An 18,720-nucleotide genomic window follows, 5' to 3' on the forward strand; every position below is an offset into this window, starting at 1 on the left:
TATATATATATATAGGGTTTCAGTTTAACCCAACGTTACACGTTTACTATTTAGTAAAATAATAGCTTACTCACATTTATAGACCATTTAGTTGCTATAGAGAGGCTTTTGGGGGGCAAATATCCTTATTGCGCTCACAAACACAGCAGCTATGCCCATACCGTCTGTTAAACGTGCGTTGCAATTTATCTGACTGTATCATTTCCTGCAGCGGTATTGGTATTGTAATCTCATTTTGAGTCAGAAGTCCCTGCCACACGGTTACACATACGTTAGTGCAATTACCATTCAAACCATGTCTTTGCTACATGACACGTCACTCTATAGGAGGCAGTTGTTTTTATTTCTGTTGAGGGCCGGCGTTCCCTTTGAGTTAGCGTATGATTTTTATTCATGTATGGGCAGCGGGCCAAGGCCAAGGCTTTAGTTGGGGGATTACGCATGCGAATGAAAAGCGATGTAAATGAAGTGCTGCAGCCGCTGCAGTCTTTTGCGTGCCAAAAGACGAGCAGAGCAGGGTCGAAAGGCTGCCAGGCTGAAAGTAAATTTTTAAATCGGCTTGTTTAGTATAACACCTTGGAGTCAAAAATGTATAAAGAGTGTGAACTTTGTACAAAAAAAAAAAAGAAAAAGAAAATGTACACATTTACATGCTCACAGATACAGTGCTGTGAAAAGCATTTATAGCCTTGTACCTCCTCACTGTTTCACATTTCAAGCAAAAATAACCAATGGATTGATTGTGATTTGTCATTTTTTTACAAACTAAAACTCTGAAAAGTGTTGTGCATTTATTATGCGCCTCTCTTTACATGCATGTAAAAAACGACACACTATGCCTCTGATTTAGTGGGAGCCCTGCTCCTTCTTCTCTGTATCAAGAGATTGTTATTCTGTAAGAATTATTTTTAAGAAACTTTACTCTTTCTGTGTGGCCTGGTACTAAATAACCATTGGTTGGTCCTGATTTGTGTCCCAGTGTTTGGAGGCCTTTGATGTAAAGGGACAGAGCAAACAAGTGAAAGATAGTTTTCTAGTGAGATGATTCGAATTAGAACGTTTCGGTCTGTACACCCTTTGCTGTGCGGTGAAGAAAACAACACTATACATGCTCCTAAAAATACACTATGGTGCTGCCACCACTATGTTTTACGGTGGGGAGGCTTCCCTGCAATAACAACAGGGCTGATGGTCAAAGTTGAAGATGGAGCTAAAATTTGAGACTGGATCAGAGGTTTACCTTTGAGCAGGACATCAACCCTGCAAGCATACGGCCGTACATCGGAATAGTTCGCTTCAAAATAATTGATTTAGGATATTTTTTGCAAAAAAGGATGGGAAAGAATTTTAGCTTCTGTGTAACAAACGTAACTCAAAATACTTTGGCAGCTGTGTTTTTGGAGTTGGAGCAAATGAAAATGTATAAATGGTATGTTTTCCTCCAGCTTCATAACATGGAGAAAATCTGCATTGGTTTATTACACTGAAATCCCAGTGACATACAATGAAGCATGATAAAAGTAAACATACGTTTTCAAGGCACTGTATACCTAAAATGACAAACCACTTTTATATGAAGGAAAGGGGCTGAGTAATGGAGAGGGAGAGAACTAATGAATGTCCGTGAAACTACCTGTTTAACAGAATAAAATGCAAGTTGAAACCTTTTGTTAGCCTTTACTCCTCTCGCGAGTTTTACTTTGATCTCTTTGATCCCTCTCTTATTGTCTTCATGTATTCACATCTTATCTCACGTCAAGCAGGCTAATATTTCTTCTATCATACTGGGGAGAAAAGGAAAAAAAAAAAAACATCATATGCATTTTTTCTCTGTGATCCCACAAGAAACAAACCCAACACAATAGAATAGACAGCTTATTCTCTGATCTCTTCCTACACTTATTATGCAACACTGATTAAACAAGATATTTGTGCCAGCAACTAATCTGCTTTTAGGTTTCACAGGGCTATGGCAGGGTTTTTAAGATTTTTATTTATTTATTTATTTATTTCTCCAAGGAAATGTGATGATTATATTTTCAGTTTAAAATGCAAGTCATCACCAATAGCAACATGTGACTAAATTTGGATGGAAAATGGACACTTCTTCCGCTGACATTTGTCTTCACACATTAATACACAAGAGGCCAGAAGGGATCAGCTTTCAGTCAGGAAGTAAGGTAGAATATTCTTGGTTTAAAAATAAAAAGCAATAAATAACAACATTAATGGATCATCAAAAATGGGAAGAAAAAAACATTCTGTGGACTCTATATGAAGATAGTTTTCTGTTTCTCGACCTTGTCAGCAACCGAAGCATTTTGAAGCGCAAAAGGTACTTTGGATTAAATGCTGCGACATAAAGCCCCATCCCCCACTCCACAAGCTTTATGCACACACATGAATGCACACGCAAACCCCCTCCTCCACCCCGGTGTTTTACTTTTTATAACAAGGGAGAACATCCAGATTACTGAATCTTTTTCAGGGAGTGAGATCATAAGAGATTTTCAAAAATAAATAAATAAATAAAAGGGGCGAGGGAGGTATTTGGGTGCGGCATATATTTCAGCAAAACAAGGTTTCATCATGGAGTTAAATTATAAATATTTATATCAAGAGTTGAAAACCGCAAGTTCTGGATTTGTTTCTTTCTGTCCACTCCACCCCGGAGCAGACGGTAGCGGAGGACAAGTCCGAGTTTACAATATTCCCAGCCTCAGATTATTGCAGTGTTCAATGCCCTGCAGTTGCTTTATAAACAGCAGGTCTGAGTAATCCCAAATCAAGGAGAGCAAAGCAGCGGCAGAGATCGTCAAGGACATTTCAGAGTGCATTGGGCAGCAGTTGTGTGGTGGCTCTGCTGCAAGCATGGGGCCCGAGGGATTAGAGTCCAATCAGACTGGATTTGATGTTTGCTGACAGCACATGGGACTTAGCTGAGCCAACTGTATTTCATTTGTTTTCAATGAAGCCGCGCACCTTGCCTGGCCTTCCTTCCGTGTCCTGTTACTCTGATGCGTCTGAAACCTGTTGACGGCCACGGATCATCAGCAACTTCAGGTGGGTGTCTGGAGGAAGGGGGAGGCCTGGGGGAAGTTGTGGGAATGGATTTCAAGTAGGATTGGCTTCATTGTCATCACCAGGTTTCCTAACTGGTTCACGTGACGTCACAGAAGGAAGTGGAATTAAACAGGCTTTATTTGGATGTAATCCTCCATAGCAATCGGCAGAGCGAGTAAAATGTCCCACTGAAGGGGGAGATAAACCGTTCTGGATTAGTACAAGCCCCAGCCCATCCCAACCCATAACCCAGCCTATCCTCTTTTTTTTTCTTCTTTTTTTTTGACCTACTAACAAATGTGTAGTGGCTATCTTGAGCTTGCGTCCTGTGATCGGGTCTTCCATGGAATAACTCAGCTGCTTCCACAGTGTTTGTGTGGTTTTGTGTGATATGGATGATTTTGTGTGTGGTGTCCTTTTTCCTCTTGCACAACAAGGCAGCATGACCAGAGATTAATTATTCAAGGACTGCCAGCTAAAGGGGGAGTCATCCGATAGCTGGGACTTATAACAAGCTGGTATCAGGTGAAACTGTGCACTTTGTTAGGTGTTTTTTTGTGCTTGCTTTGTGCTTCCCTTTCGGTTCTATCTTTGATGCTGGAAAATTGAACTTTTAAATACTCCAAAGAAATTTTTATTGTGGTTGTTTTTTATACATCTGATTTATTTTTTAAAGAAAAGCTATTTCCTTTTTTTTGCCAATGCTTGTTACGAACAAACAATTGGGTCTTGGACGCTCCCACAGTTGGGACACGTTAGGGGGGAATGAGGGTCAGTGGCAGAGGCAGTGCGACAGTGTGTATGACCAGCAAGCAAGAGTAGCAGGCCGTCGGAGCTCCCTGTCATACGGGGAGGGAGGAGGCTGGTACGAAGCTCCACCGGGGGTGCGTCCCCCTGACCTGGATTTGAAACGTGCTTCATATTCTTACCAAGACCCTTCCTACGGACAGGTCTACACAGAGCGGCAGGACCCACGCGGACTCAGGAAGAGCTCTGTGCCTGACATAAACCACTACGAACGGATACCAATGGCTCACCGAGGCTCCATTCCACATCAAGATTACTACTCTCATGACCCAGCCATGACTCCTCGGCCACCTGAAGGCATTTACAGGCCAGAGCACCAGCCTCCGCCACCTCACCCTCATCAACTCAGCAGGTCAGGCTCCCATTTTGGAATAGCTCCTGGGGCTCGTACTGTGTGGGATCAAACTCAGCCAGGCAGAAGTGGACCTCAAGCTCCTTCATCACCTTTGCCTCCACAACCACCTCCAACAGCCCATGAGTTAAGTCGGACTTACAGGGAACCTGGGGCTATAACCGTTGCCAAGATTATGCAAGACGGCCAACAGCGCTTACCTTCCAGAGACCTACCTCCCGGTCACTATGGTATGGACCATCCATCTCCTCGATATGCCAGTGAACCACCCCGTCTCACCGGGCCGTCCGTCTATACAGATGTTGATGTACGGCCTCTGGATTCACAGCAGCAAGTTGCCACCTGTCTCGTTGTAGATCCAGCAACTCAAGGTATGATGAGGCAAGAGACTGCATCACCTTACACCATCCAACAACAGCAGCACTTACAGCAGCAACAGTTACAACAGCAGCAGTTGCAACAGCAACAATTACAACAGCAACAACTTCAACAACAGCAGCAACTTCAACAGCAGCAACTTCAGCAGCAGCAACTTCAGCAGCAGCAACTTCAACAGCAGCAACTTCAACAGCAGCAGCTACAGCAGCAGCTACAGCAGCAGCCAGTTCAGCAGCAGCCTTTACAGCAGCAGCAGCTTCAACAAGAACAGTTGCAGCAGCAGCAGCATCTGCAACAGCCGCTTCCACCTCCACCCGCCATGCCGGTGTCTGATCCTAACCTTGCTCTGTCCTCTCCACTTCCAGCTCCAACTGCTCAAATGCAAACTGTGGCAGTTGTTGCTGCTGCACCTGCACCTCCATCTGTTCAGAGTGCCCCTACTCCAGCTCTTCCTCCTCCTCCAGCTTCCCCACTTCCTGCTCCACCTTCTATGCCTCCTGTATCATCTGTCCCGCAGACACCTTTGCCTGTGGACCCCAAGAAGACGGTGGATCCAGAATTCCTTTCTTTGCTGCGCAATGAAGGCCTCTCGGAGAGCACCATTTCTTCACTCATACAGCAAGGCTTTGACTCTAGTAGCTTGTTAGCTGTTATGGAGGAAAATGATGTCCGCACTGTGGCCCCCAATCTTGGCCAGGCTCGCGTACTGTCTCGGTTGGTTCATAACTACAAGCGGCCCATTGAAGCTACGCCAGCCCCATCCCGTCCTCAAACACCCATGCGAGGTCGCTCTAATAGCTTTAGCCATCGCTCAGACATCTATCAGCAACAACATCACCACCATCCACCGCATCTTTCTCAGGCTTTGGCTGTAGATCCTCAACTAATGCCCCCACCGACTCCTGGGGTCATGCAAACCATTTCTCCAAGGATGGGAGAAGTAGTAAGTCGGAGGCCAAGCAGTGCACCCTCTCAAAACCTCATGGAAGTCACAGGCGGCTACCCAGGTCAACCACCTCGTTCCCCTGGACCATACACTGGAGCCCTTATGCCTGTCCAGTCAAGACCAATGTCTGCTTACTCCGCAGGGGTAACGATGCCCGGGGTGCCTATGCAAGGTATGCAGATTATACCACAGCAGATGACTGGGTCAATGCCTGCACTACCAGGATCCATTCATTCTATGCAAGGTATGCCACAGCACATGCCTGTATCTTTGCCAGCATTACAGCAACCCCCCCAACAAGTACCAAAGGCATACTCTACCAATTATACAGTCCCTATGGAGCTGATGAAAAGGGACAGGAATTTGCTGCCATTATCCCCCATGCATAGCCCTCATCCAAGCCCTCAGCTGATTCGTAAGGGTGGGGGTCCTGCAGCAGACAATGCCATGGTCCCCGTGGGAGCTCCAGTTCAAGGTCAAAGTGCATTGACTGCTAACCAGAAGTTAAGCCGACGCACAGGTCCTCCCGTCATTGTGTCCACCATGGCTTCTCCAGACACAAGTAAATATATCCTTTTTTTTAACTATTTTATAGAAATCTTTTGTTTGCTTGGGGTTTTTGTAGATATAACTTTACTTCATATGACTTTTATTTAGTTGATTTACAGATTTAATAGACAAACAATATATTTTACCTAGGCCCTATTTTGTATAACGATCAGTATATAACACCAGTTCATGGTGCTGCTATTGTATTTAAGTGCTATACAGTACAGTCACAAAATGCTTAAAATACCAACTTAAGTGTTGGCTTCCAATTACATATTCAAATTTATTTTCACCAGTTGACTTTATGAATCATTTATACTGTAAGTGAAAAGACCTTTTTTGTGTTTTGCTCTCAGATCAGGACTATTTGTTATTTGATCATTTTTCAAAATGTTTTTAATCTTACTCAGCAGTTTCACCATTTGCTTGCTGTCCTGTGTTTGTGCTTACTCTATCAATCACAGAGAAAGGTTGTGTCTTTTTTAGCTTTTATTCAGGCTTGTGGAGTGAAATGCTTAATGTTGTCTCCTATCTCTTGTCAAAACGGGTTTTTGAATTAACCTGGATTTGGAATAATCACCCTGGAAATCCCTTCCCTGTCCTACTTTTGTTTCCTGCACACATATTGATACTAAAATAAAATCTGTCTTTCTCGCCTTCTTATCTGTTTGAGAGACGAATTTTTGTGTCCGCAAGATACTTTACGCAGTCATGTGAGTGATCTAAAGCTGGCGTTTTATCAGAATGAGAAACAGGTCTATTAAGTAAACGCACAAAGTGGTGTTGATAGGGCACAGCTTGAAGGATTTGGGGGGAAACAGCTGTCGGCATCCTTTCTGGTACGTCTTAGATGTTAACAACTGTCCTCAGTTCATGTTGCAGTCTGTCAGTCGCTGCATTCATGTGTGAACAGCTTGCATTAAGATTCCTCTGACTGGGAAAGGCAGATATGATGTGCAGATGTGTTAAACCGTTTGGGAACAGACGATATGCATTTGTTGAAACAGTGTGGCTGCAGCGTTTAGGAATGGCTTTTTCCACCGCCTTTTTTTTTATGTGATAATAAGAATGCTTCAAGGTGGGAAAAAATTAAACTTTATAGCTACTTGGACAAAGCAACATTCCCACAGACAAAATGTTTGTTAAATTCTCATTGAGTAACAAAAAAAAAAACAGCTTTCAAGTTTTTATTTTTTTTCATCAGTGGGAAAACTAACCCATTTTTTTTTTCACATATCTTTCTTATACTGCCCTGACATAGTGACCTTTTTAACAAATATGAAAGAAAAGTTTTTATTGAAGTAACTTACTGCAGCTGTAACAAATTGAAAAATTATTTGAAAATTGATTTTGCATTTGTTCAGGTTATCTTTATTTGATACTTTTTTTAATGACCCGAAACATTTAAAGCATGTCAACAAGTTTAAAGAAACATAGAATTCGGCAAGGTGGCAATTAAAAGAATATTTTGCACAATAAAGACTGATCTTCCCATTAAAACCAGAGCGAGAAAGCGAGACCAAACCCCATCATCAGACAGATAAAATTCAGTTACCTTTCTGATTGGGTTATTGTGCCATTTTCTCTGTGCAGGTGGCAATGAGAACAGGGAGAGGGGACGTTAATCCTTCAAATCCTCAATTTCAACTGCTGCACTGATGCATAGACACCTCGATTCAGCTCTGACCAACTTTAACTTTTAGACAGACTTGAACTGTAGGGGAAAAAAAAAAGCAGATCAAGGAACCAATTATTAGACTAAGCTGGGTTGTCACCCATGAGATCTTTCAGCCTAGGAGGCTGAGGTATAAAAAGGATCCCCCTTTGCTTTGCTGTCAAAACAGGCTGCTGTTCTTGGCTCTCATGGTCTCATGTGTTGGAAGCAGATTGCTTCAAGTGTTCGTCGAGCATCACATTGTTAACACACACATACAGTTCGAAGAGGAGACCTTATTTGCATGTGGCCGACATTTGTTACTTTAGTAATTTCATCTCTTAATGGAGACGTCTGTGAAGCTGCACTGAAAGCGTATTCCTAATTTGTGCGCTGCTAAGCAACTCGGTCATTCTGAACCGAGCCGCTTCTGGTTAAATCGTTGGTGCCAAAAAAGTACTTTTAATTTAGAGCTTATTATGATTGTTTTTCTCCCAGTTTTTCCACTTCAAAAGATTAATATCACAAAATCATGTTTTTACTATATTAATTTAAACTACTATGTTGTTTTTAGACTAACAGCTTTACGCAGAAAAAGCCACCTATTTTGAGCGATATCTATATCAGCTACAAAGAGTTTACCAGGAGCCGAGCTATTTGGGTCTACCGCTATTTGAATTAATAGTCTTATGTGTAACACAGATGGCCAGCACGCGCCTCACCCAAATATATGACGCTCAGTGAATTACCCCGAAGTGGGAACATCTACTCCAAACAGGACCTCCCCTCCCCCACTCCAGCATAAAATATCCCACAATATAACCCTGTGGGACTGGACAATGCTACATTGGAAAAAAGAGACATTGCAATGTTTTGTTTCTCAGTACTATATGCATACAGCATAGGGTGTCCTAAAAAATAGTTAATAGCAGGATTAGACGCAAAACGCCAGGAGGTAACCAGTGATCCTTTGATGAGCGAGATTAAGATTTAATTAGAAAGAAGGATACTGTAAGGCTCATTGAAGAAGTTTAGCCTTTGTTGGAGCATCTTGTCCAACAACATCTGGTTTTGTTTGAGGTTTTGGTGCCATGTTTTTGCAGTCTCTCTTATAAAAAAAAAAAAGAAGAGAACTTTCTTTTTACTTCCTGTCCTATTTTCTTAAAGGGGCAGTATTTAGTTATATTTGAGGCGTGGGTTAGGAGTGCTCTGTGTGACGGGAATTTGAAGACTTCAAGGAGCAGACTTGGGTGAATAGGCAGTGCTTTGCGAGAGCAAGTGTTTAGGTACCCTTGAATGGCTGCCATGGGAGATTCAAGGATTCCTCAAACATACATGACTGCATAAAAAAAACAACAAAAAAAACACTCCAAGTAGGTTTTTGTTATGAGGGAATAACATTATAACATGATATAAAGCTTAAAAAAAATCATGTTTTTGCAAATACCTCCCTTTTTAATTTTCTGTGCGTGACATCTAGCGTCAGCAACGAGGCTCTTGTGTCCTGCTCTACTTTATGGCTTCACCTTATTAACATCCTCCCCTGCAGAGGGGCCCTGCTCCCGTTTGTTGGACGGCCCGAGGGCAGCTCGGGTCAGTTCTGCTCTGCGTGACACACTAGCCGTCTTCTTCCCGTTGGCTTTGTGCGATGGTGGCTGGGGATTGGGACATATTAGTTCTGGATATTGCAGATTATGTGTTTGCAGGGTCCCGGGTAAAGCCGAGCGCAGAGAATGAGGGATAAAAGAAACGAGAGAGAGAGAGTCATGCAACTGGAAGGTGACGGTTGCTGGCTGCATGGTTGTGGGGGGCAGAGAATTGTCAGCTGTCATTCAATGAGGTTATCTCTGCAATCTTACATGTGCAGTGAGGGTCAAACACTGACCTTAATCTGGACTGACAGTAAAAGGTTGTTCTTGTTGTTATGTTGGTGGTCACTCTGTACTTTGGAGGAGATGATTTTTTTTTTTCAGTAACCTTGCAAATGGGCAAAATAAATGAGTTGTTCTTCCTCCAAGTTTTGTTTCTCTCTTTTTCAAGTTTGTCATAACACACTTGTTATCTACACACTAAGGGACGTATGACTTGGTGTATAGATAACAACCATATACTGTATGTTGCACCTGGAGGTTTGATAATTTGCTCTAGGTGATGATAATTGGGTTGAGATTATGAAATCAAAAAAATCTCAACCCTCTCCACCAAATCTCTTCGAAATTAATTGTTTTTATTTCTAATATATACATTTTTTCTTAAGGAAAAAAAACATCTTTCCTGTTGTACTTCTGTGCAGCTATCAGTTGTCAGGATTTAGCAGCTTACACATCTCAAGCGACAATCTGTATTCGTCAGAATGTACTGCATGATATCGACATCAACATCTGATATTAACAACTGTTGTTTATTTCCTTTAAGTTGCTGTTTCTGTACGCGTTTCATGGAGTGGTCTGGGACGAGGTTGGACATGTGGTATTTGTTTGGTCGTGTGATAGTGGTGGCCATGCACCGCCGGGGTTGTGTCTTAACTCAAAGACTGAAGCAATGTCACCGATAGTGATGCCTTGAAATAAATCCGTCCTTTATTGCATTGCAGGCTCACCTCAAGCTGGCAGAGCCTGCAGTCCTCAATGCAGTCGTCCCAAATATTGCCAAGGAAGCACATTTATTTTCGTTGAGCATTCTCTAAATCTCTCTGAGTGCCTCCCCACTTCTTCTTCTTCATCTTCTTCTTCTTTTCAGTTGTAGATTCAATGCTAAGACGTGCCGCAAGCACATGTGCAATGTGCAAAGTCGAGTTGCGTCCAAACATCAGACCCTATATTGTAAGAACACGAGTCGGAAGCTGTGAATTATTGAATCCTGCGATGTAGTCGAACCGTCTGAGCTGGAGCTGAGTATCGTGCAGTGAATGGCCAGGCTCACTGTAAAGACTTAGTTTCGCTCGGGGCTCAACCTGACGACAGCTGCTTTGTTTCAGGCGCTTCAACTGCATGTTACAGTGAAGAAAAGCTGGCTAAGCGCTGTCATTTCCTGTCACATCTGGATTTGTTTTGTGCTATAATGTCAGCACTGTTCAGTGATGGTGAGAAATGGGAAGGTCAGACAAACTGCATTCAGATTTCTCACTCGTGTATCAAGTGCCTGTGTTAATGGTACAAGTATAGGCAGCAGCTTCACCACGAGCAGAGAGACCAAACTGATGTGTCTGTTCGAGCTTAGCCTTTAGCTGCTTTGGATTTATTGGTTAGACCTTTTACTCTAACATAGTTGTAGAAATATGACATTTTCAGAAACATTCAGTGTGTACAACGAAATGTGGAGTAATTTTGATATAAACTTTCATAGATCTCTACAACTATGAGTGTATGAAGGTGGTTGTTTTTTACACTCTTTTGCACTCTTCCACGTCTCTTTGTTTATTGTGCAGAAGCCCTAATAATGTATCAGATCTTCTCAGAAACCTTTTGAATTGAGATTTTTTATTTTTTTTTCTTAGCGTGTTAGCTGGGGTCAAACAACCGCTAACACGCTAACACTCAGCTTTCTGTTAAAGTTTGTCATCCCATAGTATTAATGTCTTTGTAATTTGTACTGGTAGCTTGTAAACTTGTCTCTCACAGATAAAATCTCTGATGTTGCATATATGTATGAGTTGGAAAACACAGAACTAATACAAATCTTAAATGTATGCTTGTTTATTGACTAACATTTATGAATTTAGACTCCTACGCATACATTTTAAACTGACAGTAATCTAACCCCATGCATCCTCTTTGCAGATTTAGACCTTGTTGTGTGAACGATGGCTTTTGAGAATGACTTTACAGAAGATATGTAGGGTTTGCTCCTCCCTGTTTAATGTGATCTGCTCCTTTTCTCATTTTTGGAAGAAAAAAAAAAAGTTCAACAAGATAATGCGAGAAACATGTTTCCAGAAAAAAAAAAAAATCTGTCAGATCAGCACATTCATTCCCAATTGCGGTTGTGGCCTAAAAAGCTTGTCAACAGGAGAAAAACATGGGATGAGTGATTTGTAGAAAGTAAGATGAACTAAAACCAAAGAATCCATGCAGCAGTGAACACGATGCTGTAGATTAAACAGTGGACCAAGTTTGGGATTTGATTATTCCAGGTTAGCCAGAAACTGTTTAGTACTTTCTACAAATAGAAGTAGTTTGTGCAAGAATGTCATTGCAAATATGAGAAGCTTAATATATTGTATATGTGCATTTGTGATGCGGTTAATTAAAGCTACCCGAGTATCACAGAAGTTTTTAAAAAAAGTATTTTCATACAAATCCTAATACATAAAAAATAGATAGTAAAACTGAACATTGCAGTAATGAAAATTTTATCCGCAACATTTATTTATTGTCAATTTTGTTTTGATACATTGAAGATAAAACCTCCAAATGTTTATTGTATCTTTCTGCTGCTCCTCTCCTTATGGAGTAACACCTTTAAAACAAGCTAATATTTTCCTCTTGTGTAGAGCCTGTAGTTAACATCTAAAAGAACACAGTGAAGATAAATGGTTAGATCCAACCCTTCAGCTTTCACACCGTTTTTGAAATATTGCAGAAATAATTAAGAATCAGCCAGATTTATTTATTTATTTATTTATTTTTTATTTTATTTTATTTTTTTCAATTTTTTGAGCAAGGAGGAGCCTAATTTCACAGCAACAGGTTAGTGAAGATCAACAAGGCTTGAGAAAACCAGACCACTGTGCTTCAAAGTGCTTTAAATTCTTGCAAGTGTATAAAAACATGGCAATCGGTTATTATCTAAAAGCTTGCAAATGCATTAATCTTACATGAAATATGAGTAATATAAGAGAGCAAATTAAATCTCGTGAGACAAGCTGACTCACGGCAGCAACAACTGTAGACATTTGTTTGTTCTCCCTTCCCTCATCTGCCCACCTCCACCCTTTCGCTTCATCCTCACCCACCCTCCGTGAGCGGTGGAGTCCCCCTGAACTATTCGCTTTGTGAAAATAAAATCTTCATGGCTGTTAAGCCTAAGTGAAGGGGAGGCAGAGCTGAGCGATCATGTCTGTGCGCATCTGTTCATCTAAGCGCTGCTAGACTTGACACTTCTGCACGACCCCCTCTGCCCCCCCCCCTTTTTTTTTTCCAACAAAAGCGAAAGGAAGATTTATTTAGAGGTGTAGATGAATCTCATTTGCGCCCAAAGAAAATAATATATATTCCTCAGCAGGCATGTCGGGCATGTTCAAGGTGAGAGGGGCGCCGTGAATGGGATTGTGTTTCTCACTGTTTGGCGGTCAAGCCTGGATGATTTGTGTCGCGTTCGATGTAGCTTAGGTCTCTGCTGTTAGACGTTGAGCCAAAGCATGCATCGTTCAGGAAAGTGAAAATTATGGCAGTTACTTTCAGTAAGTAAAGTTTTAGTTACATTTTTTCTAACCGTGTAGCACGCTTATTTACTCTCCAACACATTGTGTTTGCTCAGGTTGTTTCAGAAACGTGAGAAGACAAATGTTTGTGGCGAAAGTTGAGCCACATTCAGAGGAAGCTGATTGGACAGTCAGAGTACACAGGAGGCTCGTATTACTTTTATGAATGGGATCGTTTTTTTTTCTTTCTTTACTACAGATAGTGGTCTCTGGTTTCATGCTGTAGCTGAAGCTCCTCAATAAAGCAGCTGAAATGCTCTCCACTCTACCCGAGGTTACGCTTTTTGATGACGGTATCGCCTAAAAAATGTTTAACTAGTCTCCTTCAAAATGGTGCAAAATGTTTTTGTAGTCATATCTGATGTTTGTGCTGTTTGATCATTTGCATAATGACAGAATATAACTGTTTGGTAAACAATGAAGTAAAACTGAAATGAGCAGAACATTTTTGTGTCTTCTGCTTAATCTATTTCACCTAATGGTCTAAAAATAAATGATTAAAGTAGTTAAGTTATTTCATTCTGGGCAATTTTACAGTGAAAAAGCATTAAATTCGGCCGGTTAACAGGAAATTGCATGTTCAAATATTTTTATTAGCACTATACAACAAAACACACACTTTGTTTGTTCACACACACAAATATAGCAAATTTATAAAACATGAATTTAGGACAAACACATTTTTTTTAGTATTTAGAAAGTTGGAAATTAAGGCTTTTACTATTACTACTATTTTTTATTATTATTATTATTTTGTGAGATTTAGGACTCTCAAGCTAAGAAAACATTCTTCATTTAAAAAATCTTGATCAGAAGTGGTCTCATAAAAATCCTTTTAGAAAAGTGGCTTAGTGTTGGGCTGGCCTGTCAGTCTGGTGTCGTAGTAAATACACTAATCTCTTCTTGGTTTTTAATCCTGGAATCTTGGAGAGATTTTCGTATAATTGTTGCTTTTAGACACTTTGAAACAGACTTCTTATGTTGTTAAACACAAGAACTGACAACATTATTCAGTAGATTATATGTAGGTTATGTGCAGCACAACAGCACTCAGATCAGCACTACTACTAAAATTACTTCAGAAAGCAGAAAAAAAAACCTTTATTACAATAAGGCATAAAATTCTCACCATATCATGACCTTGAAGAAAAATACCACGTTTGAGTGTTTTTATGAAATAAATTAAAACAAGATCATACTTAACATAATCTAAGAGATTTTATTTAAAACCTAAAAGCGCAGGTAAAAATGTTGCTAAAAGAAAACATATTATTACTGTCACACTGAAACTATATTTTTGAGGCGCATATTAAAGCAAAACTTGAAGGATTGCCACTCTTTAACTTTAGAAGTAGTGTTTACGGTGCTCGGGTTTTGCACAGTAAGCACAGAGTGCATAAGAGCCAGTCTGCTCACGGATTGAAAACTGCACTTTTAGGATATTGTCACTGCGCTCCGTGTTTTTCATTTTTCATTTTTTTCTATTCTAATACTGCCAAGCGGGCCACTGTGTTTGTTTTATGTGAAGAAAAGCGGAGACGCTGCTTCAGGAGGGGTGGACGGATATCTGATTTCTTTCATCAAAAGCTCATTGTTAGGACAGTGAACCTGTGGAACAGTGCGACAGAAAATTGTCGTTTTCGACATGAAACATTTAAAAGCTACGGTGTTTCCAAATGGCAATGTTAACATTTAGTTTTAAACCGATTAATTGTTTGTTGCCATCAAACATTTGTGGACAATTTACTGTAGTTCAGAAAGTGAAATGCTTTCCTTTTTCTAACTGTGGTCAAATAAAGTGTTTTTGTGCAGCACATTTCAGCAACAGCTTTAAAGTGCTTTGCGCCATAAAAACGTAATACAGAAACCAGTTGTGACACGAGAAATAAGCGTTACATTTTGTCAAATGCCATCATTATAATTAATCAAACTCGAAGCAAATGGGATTTTAGCGCTGATTTAAAGGAACTCAGTGTTTCAGTTGTTTTTGCAGTTTTCTGGAAGTTTGATCCAGATTTTGTGGTGCATGGAAGCTGAATGCCGCTTCTCCATGTTTGGTTCTGGTTCTGTTGACGTAGAGGAGACCAGAACCAGAAGACCTGCGTGCTCTGGAAGGTTGATAACAATGACAACAGCAGATCTCTAATGTGTTTCGGTGCTAAACTGTTCAGCAGTTTCTGAACTAACGGCATTTTCAAGCGTATTCTTTGAGCTACGGGGAGCCACAGTAGGAACTTTCAAACTGGGGCGACGTGCTCTATTTTCCTAGTTTTAGTGAGGACACAAGCAATTCTCACTCCGTCTCAGCTTGTATTTGTGTGCTTCATTTTGAACTTAATGAAAGCAAAACCTACTTAAAAGGTGCCGCAAAACCAGTTCTGCCTGTTTTAAGAAGAATAGAGTGGAGTGGAATAAAAAAAAAAGAAAAGAAAAAAAAAAGGAAATGCAGCGTCAGATATTGGAGGAGAGTTTGAGGTTGTGAGGCGGACGAAGGGGGAGAGAGGGCAGTCTTAAAGCCCAGATCACAAATAATAAAACATAGAGGCAGGGAAAGAAAGAGGGAGGGAGGAAGGGAGGAGAGAGGGGGAAAAAAAAAAGGAAAGTATGTAATGTAAAAAGGGAAGGTCAGAGAGAATGGAGGAGAAACATGTGCCAGGATTGCTACACCTCTCGCTCCCTTTTTTCTTTTCTTTCACATAGCTGTGGTAGCAGATTGTTTTCTTTCTATCGCTTTTTGTTTTTTTTCCTTTTTTCTCCTCTTACGCCCCCCCACCTCTTCCTCTCTCTCCCTGCGTCTCGCTGTGACTTCCAACAAAAGGCTGACGGAGCGAGCCTGACGTCTGAATGAATAGCCCGAACCTGCTGTAAAGAAGGAGAAGAAGGAGGAGAGAGACGGAGCCGACCGAGAGGAGGCTGGAGAGAAACGGATACGAGTGATCCAGCTGAAAAAGGGGGGGGGGAAAGAGGAAAAAAAAAAAAAGACCAAGTGCCGATCGCCGACCGGAGGGAGAAAAAAAGAAGAAAGATCCTTTAATTTTCCTCCTCCTCTCTGGAGATTAAAAGAGTTTAAGGATCCGTTTTTGACCGCACGAGCAGAGAGCGGGGAGAGTGGCCATCGTCTCTCTTCTCTGTGTCCCTCCCCCTCGCCCGCTGCCCTCTTGTGCCACCATCCATTTTTCTTTTCTCCCCCCACCACGACCACCACCACCACCAACAGTACCAGTCATCTGAGAAATGGAACTTCTTGGGGTGAGGTGACGAAGGAGGACAGATTTGGAAACGAGCAGCGGGGGAGCGAGACAAGCGATAGAGGACAGAAGGAGGCTGGAGCAGGAGGAGGCAAAGGGAGGCAGAGAGGAGAATAACCCCAGGGCACAGTGTGTGAGAACACACCAACGCCCAAATCTGCTTTCTGTCCGTCACCTCTAAAATTTCCTTCTGCCATGTGTATTACCTGATTTCAAGAATGTGGAGACAGCATTTCCCAGGCAAGAGGAACAGTTCACATCTTATATTTGTGTGTGTGCGTGCGTGCGTGCGTGCGTGCGTGCGTGCGTGCGTGCGTGCGTGCGTGCATGCGTGCGCGTGTGTGTGTTGCTGCACCCATCATGGGTAATAATAAATGTCTGTGGTGTCTGCAGGGAGGAGGGAGTTGGCTGTAAGATGAAAGGGCTTCTTATATTTTACAAATGAAGTGGATCGTGGAATCGGTGTGCGTGCGAGACGGGCAATTTTGCAGAGCTTTGCACACGAGTATAAAGAGAGTGAGATCAGGGTCAGAGGTCGCACATGATTTGGCGTATGAGCAGCTCTCGTCTGTGTAAGGGCTTAGTGTTACGTTTGCACTGTATTTCACAAAATCTTTCCATGTGCCTTTGCATAAAATGTTGAGGCTTTAAATAAAAGATAAAAAAAAACTGATAAGTCAAAATCTGTTACAGGAATCACATTTAGAACAAGAGATATAGTATTAGAATGTTTCTTTCCTCACTTTCAGTGTTTTAAGACGAAGTACAGATTTCATTGCAGGTGACACAAAGTATAAAGCTACAATTCTCAGCCTGGGGGTCTGTCCTCCTCAGGGGGTGAGAATACTACACTAAATAATGAATTAAAGCCAAGCTGGAGCTGTTATTACATTAGTCTGCTCTACTGAAGGAGATATCCTGACATTGTATGTTAGCTAAAATTAGGTAGCACAATCTGCCTAGTTAAAAATCATTTTATATGCTGGCATTAGTGAAAATGCTAATCTGGCTAACATTAATTGCCTTTGCTAATTGTAGGTATTGTATTAGGAATAACTACTGTGGTAACATTAGCATTTTAGCATATATGCTAATGCTAGAAAATGTCTGCTGAACTTGGAAGTAGTCCAGTATTTAGTGACTCATTGAAAGTTTAGATAGTGTCAATAGCTGAGAGTGAGGGAATGTAGTTTGCCTTCCAAGAGCGCAAGCTGTTTGAAAGCTCTCCCATCCGCGTCTTTAGAGAAACTATTAACTGTCTGGACAAACATTTAATCTGTTAAACAATATAAAAGTGATAAGTAGTAGCAGTGATAGACTGTTACTGAAACAACTCCATGTTTTCATATTTGAATTGTTTAAAAAGCCCAACCAAAGCCTGCAGAAGTGGTAAAAGGTCAACATGTACTAAAGCCTCGGTATCAGGAGGATTTCACTGAGGTAGCATCACTCATTATTATAACTACATTGTCATAACTGTTTTGTATGCATGTATGAATAAAACACCAATATTTGAGTGTCTGAATCACCTCTGACCAGGAGCTATCTGAATCGAACATTATTTTTAAACTACACAGAGGCTTCACCACAATAAAAGAAAAAATTTAAAATGTTACAACTGATTCATCTTGACATTTGATTCCTAGACAGAGGTATGAAAGATCAAGGCTAGCGCATATATATAAAAGATGAAATATCTGTAGATTTTAAAATAGGAATGCAAGAAATAATTGAGGTTTTCTTGTTGAATGAATGGATCAATGAATGAATGAAAGCACACAGGCGTGCAAAATGAACCAGTGTGCCTATATTCACGTTCACAACTGTGCACGCAAGTTTGGCGGTGTGCACTTGGGGGTCAGCGGTGGGGAATTGCAACCACTGGACTTCGGTTTGGGGTACCATACATCCTCCAGAAAGGTTTCTGTAATTCTAAAGCAAAGCACGCTACATAAAAGCAGTTTTGCAGATTTCCTGGATATGTTTGCGCCTCTGTCGCTGTTAACAGATCTCGAAACCCTTTGGACGCAGTTGTTTCTGCGAGTGCATGTGAAGTAAAGATGATGTCCACCGTCTGCTGCCTGTCAGCGCCGGCAGCTGCCTTTGTCCCAAACCCTGGCCTTGCTGCTTCTAAGGAGAATAGGCGCTTGTCTTTCTTCCTCAGCTAGCACTGACACCATCTGTGATATCTTTGCGTCAGCATATGTTTTGCCCCCCCTCCTTTCCTTCCTTTTTTTTTTTTTTTTACTCTCTTCCACTTTTACATGTGATCCCACCCTGCCCACCTCTCTCCCTTTCCCT

At 41.3% G+C, this 18,720-nt stretch overlaps 1 protein-coding gene across 4 annotated transcripts in view; it reads left to right on the top strand.

The window, feature by feature from the left end:
- ctbp2a (C-terminal binding protein 2a) overlaps positions 1–18,720 on the top strand; it is an 80,942-nt gene that overhangs the window by 33,700 nt on the left and 28,522 nt on the right. The window contains exon 1 of one of the 4 annotated variants that reach the window (XM_007545360.2): positions 3,382–6,108. The exons of 2 other annotated variants lie outside the window; for them this stretch is intronic. In XM_007545360.2, the coding sequence (XP_007545422.1) occupies positions 3,765–6,108 (2,344 nt within the window). In that variant the 5' untranslated portion in view covers positions 3,382–3,764. Of the gene's footprint in view, positions 1–3,381; positions 6,109–18,720 lie in introns of those variants that run through there. One more of the 4 variants, XM_007545359.2, reaches the window with a different exon arrangement.

Source organism: Poecilia formosa, unplaced genomic scaffold, assembly GCF_000485575.1.
Source record: "Poecilia formosa unplaced genomic scaffold, Poecilia_formosa-5.1.2 Scaffold12, whole genome shotgun sequence".
Classification (NCBI taxonomy): Eukaryota; Metazoa; Chordata; class Actinopteri; order Cyprinodontiformes; family Poeciliidae; genus Poecilia; species Poecilia formosa.